Here is a 20,539-nt window from a genome sequence, read left to right as displayed (position 1 = left end):
TTAGTTGTGACATTTGCCTACTGCTCAGCATTGAGATTTTATTTTTCTTTTTTTAAGATTTTTAAATTTTATTTATTTGAGAGAGAGAGAGAGAGCACACACAAGCAGGGAGGAGGGGCAGAGGGAGAAGCAGACTCCCCGCTGAGCATGGACCAAGTGCAGGGCTCAATCCCAGACCCTGACATCATGACCTGAACTGCAGTCGGATGCTTAATCCACTGAGCCACACAGGCACTCCGAGTTTTTTTTTTTTTTTCTTTACTAATTTTCCCAAACATGGGTTCTGATTTTATTAACTACTTTCTCAATATATAAACTGAGGGTGATACTTGCCAGTACTCTAAAAACCTACAAATCTTTGGTCTGGAGAAAAACATTAACTTTTGTTCACTATTAGATATTATAACTACTGTGAATATCCTTCAAATCTATGGCAAAATGTCTCTCCCGTTATTGTTCAGTCTCCCTACTCTGTACGCAAACAGACTGGGTCCCAGGATTCAGGAAAATCTCTCTGAAGGGGAAGACTGCCTTTGATGATAGCCCTTCTAGTTCACATGGGGAGATGTCCAACCAGACCGTCAGGTACCTGCAGCAACATCTCTCTCCTCTATACCTACTCCCTCCCATTCTCCCAGGGGAAAGTCATGTAATTACAGGTAGGGTTTCATTATTCAGCCATCATTTATTCAAACATTTAGTTAATTCATTTAGTAATTCTATTGCTGAAACTTAATAATTCCACTATGTAATCAGTAAATTATACATTTGCCTTGCAATGCCCTCACCACCTACCTTGCCTGGTTAATTCCTACTCATTGACTTCCCATCTTGAAAATGTTATTGCACTTAAAGAAAATTTGCCTTGTTGATTTAACAAATCAAATGAGGCTACCAAAAATGTTTTGCAGATTGTTGATGTCTCAGAAATGGGAAGATTCAACAGGCTGAAGAGACCTAGGAGCTGTCTAGCTACTAAAAAACATGCTAAATGAGACCTAAGACTGTGCAGAAGCTTTTTATCTTGATGAAGTACCACAAGTTCATTTTTTCTTTTGTTTCTCTTGCCTTTGGAGATGTATCATGAAAAAAGTTGCTGTGGCCGATGTCAAAGAGGTTGCTGCCTATGTTCTCCTCTAGGATTTTGATGGATTCCTGTCTCACATTGAGGTCTTTCATCTATTTGGAGTTTATCTTTGTGTATGGTGTGAGAGAGTGGTCAAGTTTCATTCTTTTGCATGCATGCAACATAAGAAGTAGGAAGATCGGTAGGAGAAGAAAGGGAAGAAGAAAGGGGGGTAAACAGAAGGGGGAAAGAACCGTGAGAGACTATGGACTCTGGGAAACAAACTGAGGGCTTCAGAGGGGAGGGGGGTGGGGGAATGGGATAGACTGGTGATGGGTACTAAGGAGGGCACGTATTGCATGGCGCACTGGGTGTTATACGCAAGTAATGAATCATGGAACTTTACATCAAAAACTAGGGATGTACTGTATGGTGACTAACATAATATAATAAAAAAATATTATTTAAAAATAAATAAATAAATAAATAAATAAATAAATGAGACCTAAGAGCACTGTCGATTCTTTAAATTAGTTTTCAAATGTGTCTGTTTCATATAAGAAGTGATAGGAAGTTCAGGGGCGCCTGGGTGGCTCAGTCATTAAGCGCCTGCCTTCGGCTCAGGGCGTGATCCTGGCGTTCTGGGATCGAGCCCCACATCGGGCTCCCTGCTCCGCTGGGAGCCTGCTTCTTCCTCTCCCACTCCCCCTGCTTGTGTTCCCTCTCTCGCTGGCCGTCTCTCTCTCTGACAAATAAATAAATAACATCTTTTTAAAAAAGAAGAAGAAGTGATAGGATGTTCAGAGAAGGATCAAGAGGTTAGATGAGCAGGTTTGAGGCCTGGTAAGCCTCCAGGACAATGTCCAAATCACACTACAGAATTGGCCTCCAAACTGTACAGGACGTTGGTGCCACCCCAAAATCCCCATCAATGCCATTCTTCAGAGATAAATATGGGATAAGGACACTACCACACTGCTGTTGGGAATAAATGAGGGGAAACTGCCATCTTATGGCAGAATTTACTAACTAAAGTTGACAAAATAGTTTGGTTTTTATAAGGACTTTATATTGTTTAAACTTGCCCTAGAAATTCACTTGGGGGATAAGAAATTAATGACTATTGACCCAGCAAAAGTAAAAGTAAATATATTTTAAACTTAGGAGGATTTGCCATTGGTGATTTGGTTTTTCTTCTTGACATAATAGGAAAAATTTTAAATATAGTGAAGAGAATGGTGTGATAAATGCCATGTACACATCATTTAGGCTTAATAATTAGCCCTATTTGCTTCATTTTTGTATTATAAAATACTATAAATTACACATATAACAAACGCACACCTAAATATTTCAGTATGCACTTCTAAAAATACCAGCACAATTTTCCACAGAACCACAATACCATTATTGAACCTAATAAAATCAACAATTCGCACATACCATCAGTGTCGGTTAGGAGGGGTTTTTCAAAAACCAATTAGCATCAGAAGGCATACTGAAGACATAACCAGAAGAAATGATATTTGCAAGTCTAAGAATCTATTATAATTTCCCCACGAAAGACAAAATAAATACCTCCCTTGTACACTGAAGAGAAATAAAGGACATATTTTTTCCATAAAATTATTAGGGAATGGGCAATGCAAACCTAAAATTATGCATGAAGGACCTTCCCTGTAGCTGTGTGGAGAAACACGTCCAAGTGTTCCAATGTGACTGTGTTTTGTTAGTGGGGTGTGTAACAGTTACTAAACCTGAGGCATTACATCTCTGCTTTCTCATCGATGCTGACAGACCACTGTGTGAAGTGTCCAGACAATCACTATGCAAACAGTCAGAGAGACTGCCACTCCGCAAAGGCTGTGATCTTTCTGGTGTTTGAGGAAAGCTCTGGGTAACACAACTCTCTCCTTTTTCTTGCAGCTGCGATACTTGGGGTCTTCGTGAAGCTCTGAGTAGAGGTCAACAACCAATCCCCCAGCTACATCCTCCTCATCTCCCTCACCCTGTGCCTCCTCTGCTTCTTACTCTTCGCTGGCCCCCAACGCAGCCACCTGCACCCTCTGGCAATCCACATTTAGTGTGTGTTCACCATAGGTCTTTTCATTGTTTTGGCCAAAACCACCACTGTGGTCATGGCTTTCAGGTTCACCACAACTGGAAGAGAGGTGTGGATCGGTGTAGTCTGATTCTGGCATTCCCTGATGCAAGTGACTCTGACCTGGCTAGGAAGTCTCCCGGCTTCACTGACACGTACACTCTGAACTGAGACATGCCACCTTTTATGAAATTCTGCACATCTCTCCTTACCAGGCGTGCAGTGATCTCATTTTACATTCCATTTCTTGAACCACTTCTCTGTCACCAGGCTTTATTTCACTTTCCTATTTTCCTCAATTACAAAAGTCTTTCCCACACTCCAGTCTCGAACAGGTCTTTCTACTTTTTTCCCAGCATTTCTAAAGGTTTGTTTACAGCTTTGTATCTTCTACTCCTCTGGAATTTATTATCAAGAATTGTAAAAAAACTTGCAGTCCTTTCTCTTTTTTTTTTTTTTTTTTGTTTAAATTCAATTAGTGAACATATAATTCATCTTTAGTTTTTGATGTAATATTCAGTGATTCATTAGTTGCATATAACACCCAGTATTCATCGTATCATGTGCCCTCCTTAATTCCCATCACCCCACCCACCTCCCTTTCCGCAACCCTCAGTTTGTTTCCTGGAGCCAACAGTCTCTCACGATTTGTCTCCCTTTCTAAGTAAAACAATAGGGAGAGGGCTGAGTGTCACCTGTTTCTGAAACTCCCCGTGTGGGACATCCACATGACCAGAGGTGGGGGGGAACAGCTGAGCCAAGGACTGGAAGGGCAAAACTGGAGGGAGTTTCAGGCCAGAGGGCCCAGCTTTTGGTGAGTCCCACAGGAGCACAGCAAGCTGGCGAACTAGGCTGGGGGGCCTCCTGGGAGCCCCAGGATACCTGGGCCATGTGCAGTTGCATGTGGGCATTAAAGAGGCTTCCTAAACCTCAGGGGATGTGGGTGTATCCTGTCCAGACACCCAGAAGGTAGGTGATGCACCTCCATTTTTCAGGAGACAATGGGACCCAAAGAAGGGGGAGGACCCCCAGCTGCTGGAAAGAATATAATCCTTGGAACAGGCCAAGGGGAACTGAGCAAGTGCTGATAAAAGTTTGTAGAACAGGGGTGTCCGGGTGGGTCTGTCCGTTGGGCATCTGCCTTTGGCTTGAGTCATGATCCCAGAGTCCTGGGATCCAGTCCCGCATCGGGCTCCCTGTTCAGCGGGAGGTCTGTTTCTCCCTCTCCATCTGCCCCTCCCGTTTGTGTGCTGTCACATAAATATATAAAACCTTAAAAAAAAAAAAAAGAAGTTCGTAGAACAGATGATGATCGTCCAGTGGTATTGTGTCAGACATGTGGGTATAGCTGTGAAGGCCACTAGGAAGAACCAAACATGAGCTGCAGAGCCACGGAGCTGGTGTTGAGACCCCCACACAGCAGGGCCTGTTGCATAGACCAGAACACTGAGGCCTGAGAGTGGTGCAGGTAGGTCAGGGTCTCCAGTTAACCTCACCTAGCACCACTACACCCACCCCATTTATAGATGGGTGAACTGCAGTCAGGGTAAGGGGTGTGACTTAGCTATGGTTGCCCAACATGCAAGCCATGGATGAAACACTGCCAAGAACACAGTTGGGTACAAACTGAAAGAGCAACCTGAGTAGAAAAATGACCTAGGAGGGAAGCAGGGTTCATGGCCCAGAGGCTAAACAGTACCCTCCAATCTCATCTCCAGATGATTCCTGTTTCCCAGTCTCCATGCACCATGCTCCTGAGTCCAAGACCTGCTACAAGTGGACTTTCAGTGAACATCGTGTCAGGATTAAAGCCCTTGAGGCAGGACTGAGCTGGCTATCTCAGGAGCAGACAAGAAGTCAGCAAGGTGGGAATAAGAAAAGAGGACCACATCAGAGAGGTGGTCAAGAGCCTAAATGTCCACCAGCCTTCGCATTGTATCCTAGGTACAATGAAGTCACCAGGTCAGAGAAATAGGACCCAGTATACATGGAGGACCACTGGCTGCACTGAACACACAAGAGGCAAGAACGATGTAGGGACACTAACACCAGGAGGCGCACACAGCTGTCAGGGGAAGAGCCAGGGCCAGGACTAGAATGTGGAGCAGTGAAGAGATAGCACAGAAGATTAGATTGTAATTTGAAGACAGAACTCACCTACCAAGAGAAGTATTGAACACTTGTGTGGAAGCAGGAAAGCAAGAAAGGATGACACAGGTTTTTGGCCTAATCAACTAGGTGGGCAGTAGGGCCATTCACTCAAAAGCAGAAGACAAAGGGAGACTTAGGGGCCAATCAAATGTTTTGGACACATCAAGTTTGAAATGCCCATGAAATATCAAAGTAGAAATGCTGGGTACGCAGCTGGACTCCAGGTATCTCTCTAGCCTGGGATGCAAGCTTGGGAGACACCAGCAAAGATGGCATCACAACCGCTGAGGAGGATTAAGCCACCTGTTCGATGCAACAGAAGTCCTAGGACTATCACTTAGAGCAGTCAAGGTCTGGAGAGGTCATCTACTGAGGCTTGACCCCTGTCTTCACCAGGATTGTGAGGACAAGCAGCTCTCCACTCCTAAGAACAAAGCCTGACCCTCTGCGAGCCACACTAGCTCCCTGAGGATGACACATGCCCAGGAATGAGGGTAATACAAAGGACCAAGCACTGTGGTGAGCCTGGAACCCAACCATGCCAGACGCCTGCCTCATCTGTACTCATTTAACAGACGGTTAGCACATGAATTCACCAATCCATTTTTACAAAAATAGTTTTATTAGTGCAACATGACATTATGACATAAAGCCCTACACCATCTGACAGGACATTCTGTTGTAAGTGAGCACCAGTATACAGCTGGACAGCCTCCTCCCTAGTCCTTACTACAAACAGCTGCTTAATCTCAGCCTAAAGATTGAGTAAAACACTCTTTCTACAACACGCTGAACACTCACTTCAGACTATTGCAGAAGCTTTTCTAAACAGACCTCCTTCTTCTGGCAGGAAGGACACTTCCATCTGAAAACCTACAAATGGGTCCTGTGCTTACCTGACAGTACCCAATAGGCTGGTCTCACACCTGTCCCATAGCCATGGCCCCAGATCCACTGACCAGCCATGGACAGACCAACCCCACAGCTGTCTGACAGAGCAGTCCTGGAAAGGCTCCGCACGCCCGCACTACCCGGGCAGGGGAACTGTTCGAGGATGGAAGACAAGCTAAAAGAAATTGAACCTAAACTCTTCATCGGGAGTGTCCAGGGTGGCCTTGGCTACTCCTGCCTGGCGAGGCCTGCAGACCCTTCCGCTCTTCCTTCTGGTGGCCTCACCTACAGGCTGCACCTGGGCTGTGCGAGCTGCTGTGGGGGAGGGGACAGTCAGTGTCAGAACAGAGTCATAACAGCTAACATTACCTGAGTGCATTCAACTCTAAGCCCTTGGGACAGAAAACTGATTCACTCCTCAAAATTTTAGGGAAGGTATTATCATCAAACTCCACTTAGAGACAGAGGCGCCTGGGTGTCTCAGTCAGTTAAGCTTCCGACTCTTGACTTCCGCTCAGGTCATGATCTAAGGGTCAGGAGGTCCAGCCCCCCATAGAGCATAGGGCTCTGCTCTCAGCGGGGAGTCTGCTTGAGAGTCTTTCCCGCTGCCCCTCTCCACCGAACGCGCTCGCTCGCTCGCTCTCTCAGACAGCCCCATCTTTTTCTCTCCCTGCTCTCCCACGCCTCCGTGAGTCGGTGTCCTCCCCCTGCTCGCCCCCACCAGCCCTGTTACTCTGAGTTTCTTCCTGTCACTCCCTGGGTTCTTCCTCCCTACCCCCAGGAATCAACCAGTTTCCAACTCCTCACCAGTTCTGAGAACCCGAAGGGCCTCGCGCCGCTGGGCTTCCATCTGAGCCCTGTAGTCCCCAAACAAGGAGCGCATCAGCTGCCTCTTCCGGGGCAGGGGGGTTCTTTCGCTGCGCAGGGTTCGGATTGCCCCAACAGCCTGCTCTCCTAGGATAAAAACAAATGCCTAGTAACTTCCTCTGTCTTCACCTCCTGTGGTCCTACAGCAAAGACAACTCCATCCCGTGGCACCACCCGCAGGCCATAGCAGCACTGTCAGGGTTCCCCTCCCGCCAACTCTACAGAAACGCTCCTCACTCTGCTTCGGACTGGGTCTCTGCGTCTTGAGGCCCAGCTCCAACTGTTCCACGCACCACACCAGTTCCCGGGCCAGCTGCTCGGCCTGTAATGATTGGGAAGAGCGGCTATGAGTCGGCAGCAGGACCCCGCGGCCTTCATGCCCATCCCACAGGGACGCCTCCCACCCCCCTCCCTGCCTTAACTCCGAAATCCGCGACCACCACAGCGGCCAGCGCACTCACACCCGGGACGCGTCGGGGATCGCCACCCTTCCCGACGGAGGCCCGCCCTTGCCTGAGCCTCCGCGCTGAGGGGCGCTTCCTCTGAGGCCGGCTTTTCTGAGACATTCCCGCCTCCATTCGCCACGGAGGCCCCGTTCCGGGTTTTCTTCTTCTTTTGCTTCTTGGAGGCTGCGGCGCCTCCACGGCGCTCGGGATGCACCCCGGGGGCGGTGTCACTGCACGTGGAGGGCTCTAAGCGGAGACCGACTGGATGGGACCTGACGGCAGAAGCACTCGGGGCTCCAGGAAGCGATCCAGGGGGCCGGGGGCTGCGGGGAGCGCGGGCGGTACCTGGGCCTGCGGCCGCTGATTTCTCCAGAGAAGGCTGTCCTAGGGCCTGGAGAAGGGGCCAGCACAAGGGTCATGGGGGGTCGCCAACGGCCCAAGACCCTGGCATCCCCCATGTCTCGGCACAACTCACCGCCATGCGCCGCCGTCGCCGCCGGAGATTACGTAGGCCCGAGGTCCGACCCCGAATTCCGTCCTCCGGAAACGCGTCTCCGGCGCCGAGTTCCGCTGGGCGCGGGCGGCGCTGCGGCCGCTGAGATCCGCTGGAGGAGCCGGTGCTTGCTACGTTGCAGGCACCGCTCTGGATGCAAGGACAACGAACTAGACGAGGGAATGCTCTCAAATCTCACCTCGTGGGGAGAGAAAAGCTGTCACAGAGAAGCGTCGTGAATAGCGGCCGAAACGGGACGGCGCGTGGTTAGCAAAGACCTCGGGACAGCAGCCCGTGCCAGGCGGGCGGGACTGGTCCGGTAGCGGGAAGGAGGCCGGGGGCAGGGGCCGTGATGCGAGGCGAGGTCGGCGGGTTGGGCGAGATCCCGTCATGCAGGCGCTGTAGGAGAGCCCGCTGTCCGCTTTGATTCTGAGCGCAAGGGGAAGAGGCGTCCATCGGAAGAGCGCTTTTGTCCTACTCGGATGTGTGTTTTAAAGATCCCTCTGCTGCCTTGGGACGAGGGTCGGACGGGCTGGGGGCGGGTGAGGCTGGGAATGTGGGGGGTTTCAGAAACAGAGGGGAGGAGCCTGCGCCCTTGCTGGTGGCCTGGATGTGAGCGCGGCCGGGGAAAGGGCAGAGAGGGAGCCCCATCCCGCAATCTACCTTGCCTCTTTGGCTTTCTGCCCAGGGCGGTCCTCCCACCATACTGCACTACAGACCAGGATGCCTCCACCCTGCCCGGGGTCACAGGCGTCACCAGACCTCCGCAAGAAAAACGAGGGGCTTCAGGAGGACATGAGTCTGAGTGCTGTCTGATGATTCCTGTCAGGGAAATCGAGGCAGAAGGTGTGGGTTCCTGAGGCAGTGGATGGCAAGTGTTGCCTGCCTGGGCCGGGAGGTCTCAGAGGGTAGAAGTGTGGTCATCACAGAGAGTTGGTGTATTATTTATTGCAGCCTAACAAGTTGTCACAAAACGTAGCAGATCGGCAACAGTAAACATCTGGTAGTTTCAGGATCAGGAATCTAGCAACAGTATAGCTGTTTGGTTCTAAATTAGGGTCTCTGGTAACCCCTCTTGAAGGGAGGAATATTAAAAACTTTAGACATATTTTTAAGCTACCACAGTTAGGATGTGTTTCAGTCCTGGCCGACTGGAGGTTTTGGTGGTGAGTGGGTTCCAGATCCAAAAGGGCTTTCTCCTGCCTTGTTTGGCTGTGAGTCAACCTATGTGACTTGGCCCAGACTTGCTTCTTCCAGAAAGCCTTCTCAACCCAGACATCTGTGTCTGAGCACAAGCCTCAGGCCAGACTGTCCTCTCCCACAGCCCTATATGCAATCAGGCACCCAGTCCTATCAGTGTATCACCTAAATGGCCTCCACCCCTCCCAGGACACACACCATCTCTGCCCTGAACAACTTCAATCCAGGCCTTGCTAATCTCTCCACTTCCACTCCCTCTCCTCTGTTCTGAAACATCCTGTGGTGGGAGGGAATTTTCTAAAACAAAAACCGTGTTACTCTCTTGCCTAGAAATCTATTTCCTCCAGCATGAAGTCCAAGCTTCTTAGCTGACATGGACAGCTGTTTGCCTGACCTTCCAGCCAGCACATGCCCTAGAAATAATACAAAGGCCACTGTTTCCACACATCACTCTACTCTGGTCCCACTGATCTCCCAGCCTTCTGAGCCTCTCCTTACAGGCCCCTGCAACCTCTGCCCTCTGCCCGGCACAGACACCTCATTTTCGTTCCCTGGCAGTACTAGAACCTATTCAAACCCCCAGACCCAGACAGCAGGTCCTTGAAGAACTTTAGAGAGGAAGGCATAGAGGACCCAGCCTTCCATATCAGTAAGTCTCCACATCTTTCCACTGCCTCCCACCCTGGCGTGTAAAAAGCACTCATAAAAGTAAGTACAAATCTTCAGCTTCCTCTCCCTGGCTTCTGCACCTCCACAACCACTCCAGAAACCACTCCGAACATTTCTCTCTCCATCACCATGGCTACTCCCCTATTTCTTGAATAGATAAGTCTCTACTACTAGTCTCCACTAAAACCATCTTTCCTCTGCCTATTCCCCTAGCTTCTTTAGAAAATATATTACAGGGGTGCCTGGGTGGCACAGCGGTTAAGCGCCTGCCTTCGGCTCAGGGCATGATCCTGGCGTTATGGGATCGAGCCCCACATCAGGCTCCTCCGCTATGAGCCTGTTTCTTCCTCTCCCACTCCCCCTGCTTGTGTTCCCTCTCTCGCTGGCTGTCTCTCTCTCTGTCGAATAAATAAATAAAATCTTAAAAAAAAAAAAAGAAAATATATTACAAATTTCATACCTGCAAAATCAATATTCATATGCAGCCACTTATCATTCAAGGTAGTTCTTTAAAGTAACTGAGAACACTGAATTTGTGAATACTGAACCATCGCTCCTAGGGGAAGTATAGTTGGGTTCCTGGGAGCCTCCAGTCACATAAATCACAACTGATTTATATATCACCTTGTTGTGTATTTCTATTTAATATAAACATATATATCTAATATATGTTGTTGAATAATTAACATTGACATCATGGCCAACAACACGACGACTAGTACCTGAATGAAGTTTATATAGCACATGTATTTTCTCCGTAAGGCACAGCACACCTTAGGAACACTGGACAGCACCCCAGCACTATGCTTGAGGGCCATTTTAAACAGCAACATCACCACCAAAAAACACAAGAATGCAATAAGCGTAACATTGATATATTGATATATATGAATATACTATGAAAAGGATACTGGTTTACAGTATGAGAGCAGTGTTGACTGTTCAACCTCAGCTGGGAACACGGAAGTGTAGTGACCCAGAATTTTCATTACTCTGTGCATGTCCATGAATGACTGTGAAAGCATGAGGGGAGGTATTGGGGGTTATAAGTAAATTTCAGCAACCTGGTGAATTTGCAAATACGGAATCCACAGTAATGAAGATTGACTGTATAAATAAACATATTTGAAGGTAAAAATAAAAAACACATGTAACTACCACCCAGTTGAAGAAACAGAACATTATCAATGTCTTTCAGGACATCTGTGTGCGTACATAACAAATATGGGGACTCCTGGGTGGCTTAGTTGGTTAAGCAGCTGCCTTCAGCTCAGGTCATGATCCCAGGGTCCTGGGATTGAGTCCCTGCTCAGTGGGGAGCCTGCTTCTCCCTCTGCCTGCCGCTCCTCCTGCTTGTGCTCTCTCTCTCACTCACTCTCTGACAAAATCTTTTTAAAAATAACATAAATATGTATCTTTAAACAATACTGTTTAGTTTTGCATGTTTTGAGCTTTACATGCATTAAATCATCCTGTATGTGTTCTTAAGCTTGTTTTTCTCAACAAGTTTGTGAGGGTTACACATGTTGCTGTTTCCCGTTGTAGGTCACTGTCTCCACTGGTGATGATATTCTATGGTACAAGAACACCCAACAATAAACATTTGTTTCTTCCACTTGTTTTGCTATTAGAAACAATGCACTGGGCATACTCCTCAATGTCACCTGTGTTCAGGTATTTCTCTACGCTATATCTAGGAATGGTAATGCTGGGTTGTAGGGTTTTATCATTCTCATTATAGTATAATTTGATGAAAAGAAATTCTTATTTTGAACAGTGTTAAATGTATCAATCTTTTTATTTTCCCCTTTTGTGTCTTAGGGACCTCTTTTTAACCTGGGATCATTCAAATTTTTTGTCTGGAAGTGATTTTTGTGTCTTGTAAAGTGGGAGTCAGTTTTATTTTTTAAAATATGACTAATCAGCTTTTCTAACCTATTTGTGGAATTCAGATCTGCAGCGCACCTCTGAAGTTCATGTGCACATATGCATGGGTGTATTTCAGAGCTCTACACTGTGTTCAGTTAGGCCTTTTGTGTATCCCCACACTAATGCCACTCTGCTTAACTGCCAGTCTTTATAATAAGTCCGATCTACAGGGATGTCCACTCTCACCACTGGTGTTCAACAGAGTACTGGAAGTCCTAGCCTCAGCAATCAGACAACAAAAAGAAACAAAAGGCATCCAAATCAGCAAAGAAGTCGTCAAAGTCTCACTCTTCACAGATGACAGATTCTCTATGTAGAAAACACAAAAGACTTCACCAAAAAATTACTAGAACTGATAAAGGAATTCAGCAAAGTCACAGGATATCAAATCAATGCACAGAAATCAGTCAGATTTCTATACATTAACAATGAGGCAGAAGAAAGAGATCCCATTTACAATTGCACCAAAAACCACAAGATACCCAGGAATAAACCTAACCAAAGACGTAAAGGATCTGTAGTCTGAAAACTATAGAACACTTATGAAAGAAACTGAGGAAGACACAAGGAAATGGAAAAACATCCCATGCTCATGGATTGGAAGAACAATATTGTGAAAATGCCTGTGCTGCCCAGAGCAACCTATACATTCGGTGCAATCTCTATCAAAATACCACCATTTTTCACAGAGCTGGAACAAACAATCCTAAAATTTTTATGGAACCAGAAAAAAAACCAAATAGCCAAAGGAAGGTTGAAAAAGAAAAACCGAAGTGGGAAGTATCACAATTCTGGACTTCAAGCTGTATTACAAAGCTGTAATCATCAAGACAATATGGTGCTGGCACAAAAACAGACACATGGATCAGTGGAACAGAATAGAGAACCCAGAAATGGACTCTCCACTCTATGGTCAACTAATCTGCAACAAAGCAGGAAAGAATATCCAATGGAAAAAAGACAGTCTCTTCAACAAATGGTGTTGGGAAAATTGGACAGCCACATGCAGAAGAATGAAATTGGACCATTTCCTTACACCATACACAACAATAGACTCAAAATGGATGTGGTACACCTAAATGTGGTACAGGAATCCATCAAAATCCTAGAGAGCACAGGCAGCAACCTCTTTGACCTCAGCCGCAGCAACTTCTTGCTAGGCACATCTTCAAAGGCAAGGGAAACAAAAGCACAAAATGAACTATTGGGACTTCATCAAGATAAGCTTTTGCACAGGAAAGGAAACAGTCAACAAAACTAAAAGGCAACCTACAGAATGGGAGAAGGTATTTGCAAATGTCTTATCAGATAAAGGGCTAGTATCCAAAATCTATTAAAAACAACAACAACAACTTAACAAACTCAACACCCAAAAAACAAACAATCCAGTCAAGAAATGGGCAGAAGACATGAAAAGACATTTCTCCAAAGAAGACATACAAAATGACCATGAGACACAGGAAAAAGGACTCAGTATCACTTGGCATCAGGGAAATACAAACCAAAACCACAATGAGCTACCACCTCACATGGGTCAAAATGGCTAAAATTAACAACTCAGGAAACAACAGATGTTGGCAAGGATGTGGAGAAAGAGGAACCCTCTTAACACTGTTGGTGGGAATGCAAGCTGGTGCAGCCACTCTGGAAAACAGTATGGAGGTTCCTCAAGATGTTAAAAATAGAGCTACCCCTCGACCCAGCAATGTACTACTTGGTATTTATCCCAGAGACACAGCGGTAGTGAAAAGAAGGGGCACCAGCATCCCAGTGTTCATAGGAGCGATGTCCACAATAGCCAAACTATGGAAAAAACCCAGATGTCTTTCAACAGATGAATGGATAAAGAAGATGTGGTCTATATATACAATGGGTACTACTCAGCCACCAAAAAGAATGAAATCTTGACATTTGCAATGACGTGATGGAAGTAGAGGGTATGATGCTAAGCAAAGTAAGTCAGAGAAAGACAAATATATGATTTCACATGTGTGTGGAATTTAAGAAACAAACAGATGAACATAGGGGAAGGGAAGGAAAAATAAGACAAAAACAGAGGGAGACAAACCATAAGAGAGTCTTAACTATAGAAAACAAACTGAAGGTTGCTGGAAGGGAGGTGGGTGAAGGGATGGGGTAACTGGGTAATGGGCATTAAGGAGGGCACTTGATGGAATGAGCACTGGGTGTTATATGCAAATGATGAATCATTAAATTCTACCTCGGAAAATAATAACGGACTATACGTTAATTAAATTGAATTTAAATTTTAAAATGAAAAAATAAAAATTTAAAAAAAATATATAATACGTCTAATATAGATAAAGTAAATCTTGCCACCTTGTTCTTTTACTTCAAGGGCACCTCAACTATTCTTGGGCCTTTGCTTCTCCATATACATTCTCAAATTGACTTGTCAGTTTCCATTAAAAACTTTGGGATTTTGTTAGAATTAATTCTATAGAGGATTTTGGTGCGAATTCACTCTCCATATTAAATAATCATGAATCTAACATGAACCTGTTATACCTCTCATTTATTTAGGTCTTCTGTATATTTTTCCATAAAGTTTCAAAACTTCGTCCCTAAAGACCTTTCACAATTTTTATAATTAATCCTGCATATGTTATTGCTTAATTGCTATTATAATTCAAAATGGAACAAAAAATTGTCTAAAAAATATGATATAATAAGAAAAATACTTGATTTTTGTCCCTGTTTTACGGCACAGAGCTCCTAAGACCCTTGGAATTTCCTAAGTGATAAGGATGATAGGCCCATCGTAGCCCCCTAGATAGCTTCAAGATGGGGGCTGGTCAGCAGAAATACTGAGACTTTATTAGAAGCTAATAGCTTTCAGCCCCATCTCCCAATCTCCAGGGAGGGGAGAGGGGCTAGAAATTGAGCTAATCATCAATGACCACAATCATGCCTACATATTGAAACCTCCATGAAAACCCCTAAAGGAGGGGATTTGGGGAGCTTTCAAGTTAATGAACATATCCATGTGCTGAGAGGTGGTGCACCCCAACTCCATAGAGACATAGGCTTCTGTACTTGGGACCCTATTAGACTTACCCTACTTACCTCCTCATCTGGCTGTTGATTTGTATCTTTTATAATAAATTGCAATCATAAGTTATTATTTTCCTGGGTTCTGTAAGTCCTTCTAGCAAATTGTTGTACTTGGGCACAGGGGTTGTGGGAACCCCTGATTTGGTATCTCAGTCATACAGAAGTGTAAGTATCCTTAGCACTTGATGCTTGTGACTGGTATCTGAAGTATGGGCAGTCTTGTGGGTGAGCCCTTAACCTGTGTGGTCTGCTCTACCTCTGGAGTTAGTGTCAAAATTTAGTTGAATTATGGGACTCTAGCTGGTGTTGGAGAAGGCACCACATAGTTGGTGTCAGAAGGGAAAAAAATTCAATTCCTTATATATTTTTTTGTCTCTCTGGTCTATCAATTATTTTTTTTTATTTTGTTAGTCACCATACAGTACATCATTAGTTTTTGATGTAGTGTTCCATGATTCATTATTTGTGTATAACCCCCAGTGCTCATTACAACACGTGCCCTCCTTAATACCCATCACTGGGCTAACTCATCCCCCCACCCCCCTCCCCTCTGAAACCCTCAGATTGTTTCCCAGAGTCCATAGTCTCTAATGGTTCATCTCCCACTCTGATTTCCCCCCTTCTGTTTTCCCTTCCTTCCCCTAATGTCCTCTGTGCTATTCCTTATGGCCCACATATGAGTGAAACCATATGATAATTGTCTTTCTCTGATGGACTTATTTCACTTAGCATAGTCCCCTCCAGTTCCATCCATGTTGATGCAAATGGTGGGTATTCATCCTTTCTGCTGGCTGAATAATATTCCATTGTCTATATGAACCACATCTTCTTTGTCCATTGTGTTGAAGGGCATCTCGGCTCCTTCCACAGTTTGGCTACTGTGGACATTGCTGCTGTGAACACTGTAGTGCATGTGCCCCTTCCTTTCACTTATTGAAACAGGCACATAACACCCCCCACTGTGATGGCAAGTGTGTGCAACAGGCACATAACACCCCCACTGTGATGGTGAGTGTGTGCAACAGGCACATAACACCCCCCCACTGTGATGGTGAGTGTGTGCAACAGGCACATAACACCCCCCACTGTGATGGTGAGTGTGTGCAACAGGCACATAACACCCCCCACTGTGATGGTGAGTGTGTGCAACAGGCACATAACACCCCCCCACTGTGATGGCGAGTGTGTGCAACAGGCACATAACACCCCCCACTGTGATGGTGAGTGTGTGCAACAGGCACATAACACCCCCACTGTGATGGTGAGTGTGTGCAACAGGCACATAACACCCCCCCACTGTGATGGTGAGTGTGTGCAACAGGCACATAACACCCCCCCCACTGTGATGGTGAGTGTGTGCAACAGGCACATAACACCCCCCACTGTGATGGTGAGTGTGTGCAACAGGCACATAACACCCCCCACTGTGATGGTGAGTGTGTGCAACAGGCACATAACACCCCCCCACTGTGATGGCGAGTGTGTGCAACAGGCACATAACACCCCCCACTGTGATGGTGAGTGTGTGCAACAGGCACATAACACCCCCACTGTGATGGTGAGTGTGTGCAACAGGCACATAACACCCCCCACTGTGATGGTGAGTGTGTGCATTGCTCTTCATGATTCTATAACTTTGAAGTATTTTGAAGCTACTGCATTCTGTGAATTTAAAATATTTGTTTCTTCCTGTTTAAATAATTACAGAATTACGTAATGGCATTCTGTTATCTATAGTAATGACCTTGGTCTTAAAGTTCATACTTCATCTCATAGTTATACAGCTTCAATAGCTTTCTTTTTTCCATCTTCTTACTTTTAAACTTTATGTCCTCAGGTTTTACGTAGGTCTCCATAAATCCTGATTTTTTAAAAATCCAGTCTGGTAATCTTTGCCTTATAACAGGAAAACTTAACCTGGTTAAGTTTTATGACTTTTATGACTAATATCCTGCTTTTTGTCACTTTTTTTCGTTTCTTGCCTTACTTTGAATTGATTAGGGTTTTTTCTTTCTTTCTTTCAGTGTTTACCTCTCTACAAGCTTGTAAACTACACACTCTATTTCTATTCTTTTATGGTTAATCTTGAAATTTTAATATGCCTTCTTAATGTATAAAAGTCTAAGGTTTGTCAATATTTTCACCTTCCTCCTGAATGACATAAAGACCTTTGAATAGTCCAGTATTCTATTCACCCCTTCCTGACTCATCTGCTATTCCTATCTTGACTTTCTATTTGCTTTTTAAACTTCCCAAATTAGACATAATTTCACAGTCACTGTTTTTGCTAGTAAGCTGAGCTGACCAGGTCAGAACATGGGATTCCTGCTCATGGGAAAGTAAATGATGTTTCTTGGGCACACAGAACATACCTGCACCAGTGCCAGTCTCTAGGTTTACAAAGTCGTGTTGTTTGAGACAGGGAAGCCATACTTTTAAAAGTCCAGGGGGTTAAGGGTAATATTTAGCTATAGAGAAATAACAAACTGTGTCTCCTTTCCTCAATGGGAAAGCAGAAAAGGAGTATGGTGCAGTGGTCAAGAGCACTACTGTGAAGGCGGGAATGTCTGCATTCAAATCTCAGCTCCAATACTTACTGTGTAACTTTAAAGAAGGTACTTAACCTCTGTGATCCTCAAGTTCTTCATCTGTAAAGTGGGAGGGAGGAGTCGTTGCACCTGCCTTCATTGGTTTGTTGCAAGAATTAAGTGAGATTATGTGAAGAGCTTGGCACAGTGCTTGGATAAATGTACCTCTCATGGTTGGCATTTGTTGGTTTTTTGGCTCTCCAACACCTGCCCCCTTCTCAGTAGCACCCAGTTTTGGGGGGAGGGGGGAAACTGCCTCTGCCCCACTGTGTGTAATCTTGGAGGGACATAAATTCGAGGTTTCCTCTTGGGAAGCTGAGTCATAAGCTTCCTCTCCTTGCCACAGTCCAGTCAGGGAGAACATATGTGACCTATGTATGTGAATCAGAGAAAGGCAGAGGGAATACTGGTAGAAATTTCACTTAGCAGAGCAGCCAGTTTCGGCTACGTGGGCCTGCTGCCCCCGTTCCTCCCAAGCATCCTTGTTTCCCACACCACTTCCCTTGATCCTGCAAGTTTTCCAACTTCAATATTTTCACACAACTAAGAATCCCAGATAAAACGATTGTGATGCCCTTCAACAGATGACTTGATTAAGAAGATGTGGTCCATATATACAACGGAATAGTACTCAGCCATCAAAAAGAACAATTTCACAACATTTGCAGCAACATGGATGGGACTGGAGGAGATAATGCTAAGCGAAATAAGTCAAGCAGAGAAAGACAATTATCATATGGTTTCACTTATTTATGGAACATAAGAAGTAGGAAGATCAGTAGGAGAAGAAAGGGAAGAAGGAGGGGGGGTAAAAAGAAGGGGGAATGAACCATGAGAGACTATGGACTCTGGGAAACAAACTGAGGGCTTTAGAGGGGAGGGGGGTGGGGGATCGGGATAGGCTGGTGATGGGTATTAAGGAGGGCACGTATTGCATGGTGCACTGGGTGTTATATGCAAGTAATGAATCATGGAACTTTACATCAAAAACTAGGGATGTACTGTATGGTGACTAACATAACATAATAAAAAAATTTTATTAAAAAAAATTAAAAATAAAAAATAAATTTTGATGCTACAAATCAGCTGACACTGGGTGTGGGTTTCATGCTGGACCTTTGGAGGAATCCTGGAATTGGAGTGTTTAGGCTGGTTATCAAAGGAGCTCAAAGAGGAAAAAAGCATAAAATCAGGGATCCCAAAAGAAGACAGCCCATTTCAAACTGTCCTTAACAATGGAGAAGAGGAAATTGAACTTTTTTTTTTATTCACTATAAGGTACTAGGTATTCAACTAGGAACTTAATATACTTGTCTCATTTAATTTAAACAACTCCATAAGAAAGGAATTATTCTCTTCTTAACAGAAACCAAGACTCAAGGGCACATGGGTGGCTCAGTCGGTTAAGGGGCTGCCTTCAGCTTAGGTCGTGATCCTAGGGTTCTGGGATCGAGCCCCACGTCGGTCTCCCTGCTCAACAGGAAAGTCTGCCTCTCCCCCTACTCATGCGCTCTCTCACTTGCACTCTCTCTCTCTCAAATAAATAAATAAAATCTTTTTTAAAATTAAGAAAGAAACCAAGGCTCAGAGAATTTAAATGTCTTAAACAAGATTTTAGGTACAGAACTGACCCCATCCCAGGTCTGACTTCAAATCCATGGTCTTCCCAGTGTACTAAACTGTCTGAGAGATGAGGCCTTCTCTTGAATTAAGCCCTGATGGATCCCAAGTCCAAACATCACTCAGCTTTAGAATCCACAGTTATGCTTAGAGAAGATGAAGCTAAGATGCAGTTAAGATTTGCAGGACAGTTTTTACCCTGCAAGACTAGGTTCCTGCAGGTCTCCTGCATCATGTCGCTGTAGAAGCCCCACTGAGCAGGACCTAGGAGGTACCACTTCATCAAGGAGAGGGATGCAGTCTTTGAAGGTCATCTCAGCCTGGAGCACAGAGCAAGAGAAAGCAGGTCTGCATGCGTGGAAGGTAAATCAGAACCTGTGGGTAAGGCAGAACAGAGGAGAGGGCACCTGCACTTCCCTCATCCCACTTTCCTTTCCTACCCCTCAGTTTCCTAGTCCCTCCCATCTCACCTGTCCTCACAAGGTCCTGGGCAATAATACTCACCAACACCAACCTCCTTCCAAACTAACCTGAACACTCCCTTCTAATTCACTAACTTGCCTAGTTGATGGATTCACCTAAGGGACACATGCCAGAAGCTCCTGGGCTTTTCCCAGAGCCTCGGGGACATTCTGGTTTGTCCTTCCCACCCAGTTAGCAAATTCATGACATAACTGGTGTAGCTGCTCAAAGGTAAGAAGATTCCAGGGATCCACTTACTTTTGCCCTTTTGTCACACAACACAGTAATAACTATGTACATTGTTAAATGTTTCGGGCTATCCTTGGTTGTTCCTGATCACGGCACTAAAAATGCAGTTAGCATGGAGGTGCAATATAAAGAGACTCTAGAGCTTGCAAGTATGGCTGCCTCTAAGACTGAATCCAGTTGGAATCAACACCGTGGAGGAGGTTCGTCACTTGTAGGTATAATTTTGAGATTACAACATGCAGTTGAGGAGGCTGGGAACACTCAATCCAATCACAGTGACCTGGTTAAAACCTGCGGAGATGATCTTTATTGGTGTTAGTTCAACTTTTCGGGATCCCGCCAAAACCACGAACTCGAAAGTGGACCCAGCAGCCATTGCGCCAGACTTCCGGTGGAAGGTACTTTGGGCCATGTTTGTTGGGGGTGTAGGATGGACAGGGACGCGCCGCCATGTTTATTGGGGGCAGAGGAAGGGAAGGGACTGCCGTGTTTATAGTCGGCAGAGAACAGGGCACTATCTCGGGGCCTTGTTTCTTGTGGGCACGGGAGGGGGAGAAACTCCCGGGGCTTTGTTTATCGGGGACTCAGGACGGGCAGAATCCGTAGCAACCTTTGGTGGAGAATATAAAGATCCATGGCCACCCCGTTTACTGGGGTCAATGAAAGAATCAGAGACTCAAGAGCATAGGAGACTCGGAGGAGACCTGGAGGTGGACAGCGTGCCCAGAAGAG

The 20,539-nt window shown here is 45.5% G+C and overlaps 1 protein-coding gene across 1 annotated transcript; it reads right to left on the bottom strand.

Annotated features, from left to right (window-relative positions):
• Positions 1-5,921: 5,921 nt before the first annotated feature.
• Positions 5,922-20,183, bottom strand: CUNH8orf33 (chromosome unknown C8orf33 homolog). Its single transcript, XM_026488801.4, has 7 exons — positions 20,041-20,183; positions 8,215-8,444; positions 7,998-8,146; positions 7,590-7,913; positions 7,314-7,398; positions 7,017-7,163; positions 5,922-6,524 (listed from the first exon to the last, which is right to left on the bottom strand). The coding sequence occupies exons 1-7, from the start codon at positions 20,181-20,183 to the stop codon at positions 6,385-6,387; spliced, it is 1,218 nt and encodes a 405-aa protein (XP_026344586.2). The 3' UTR covers positions 5,922-6,384.
• Positions 20,184-20,539: the final 356 nt, after the last annotated feature.

The sequence above is a fragment of the Ursus arctos genome, unplaced genomic scaffold, assembly GCF_023065955.2.
Source record: "Ursus arctos isolate Adak ecotype North America unplaced genomic scaffold, UrsArc2.0 scaffold_6, whole genome shotgun sequence".
NCBI lineage: Eukaryota > Metazoa > Chordata > Mammalia > Carnivora > Ursidae > Ursus > Ursus arctos.
This window is presented reverse-complemented; position numbering and strand designations above follow the sequence as displayed.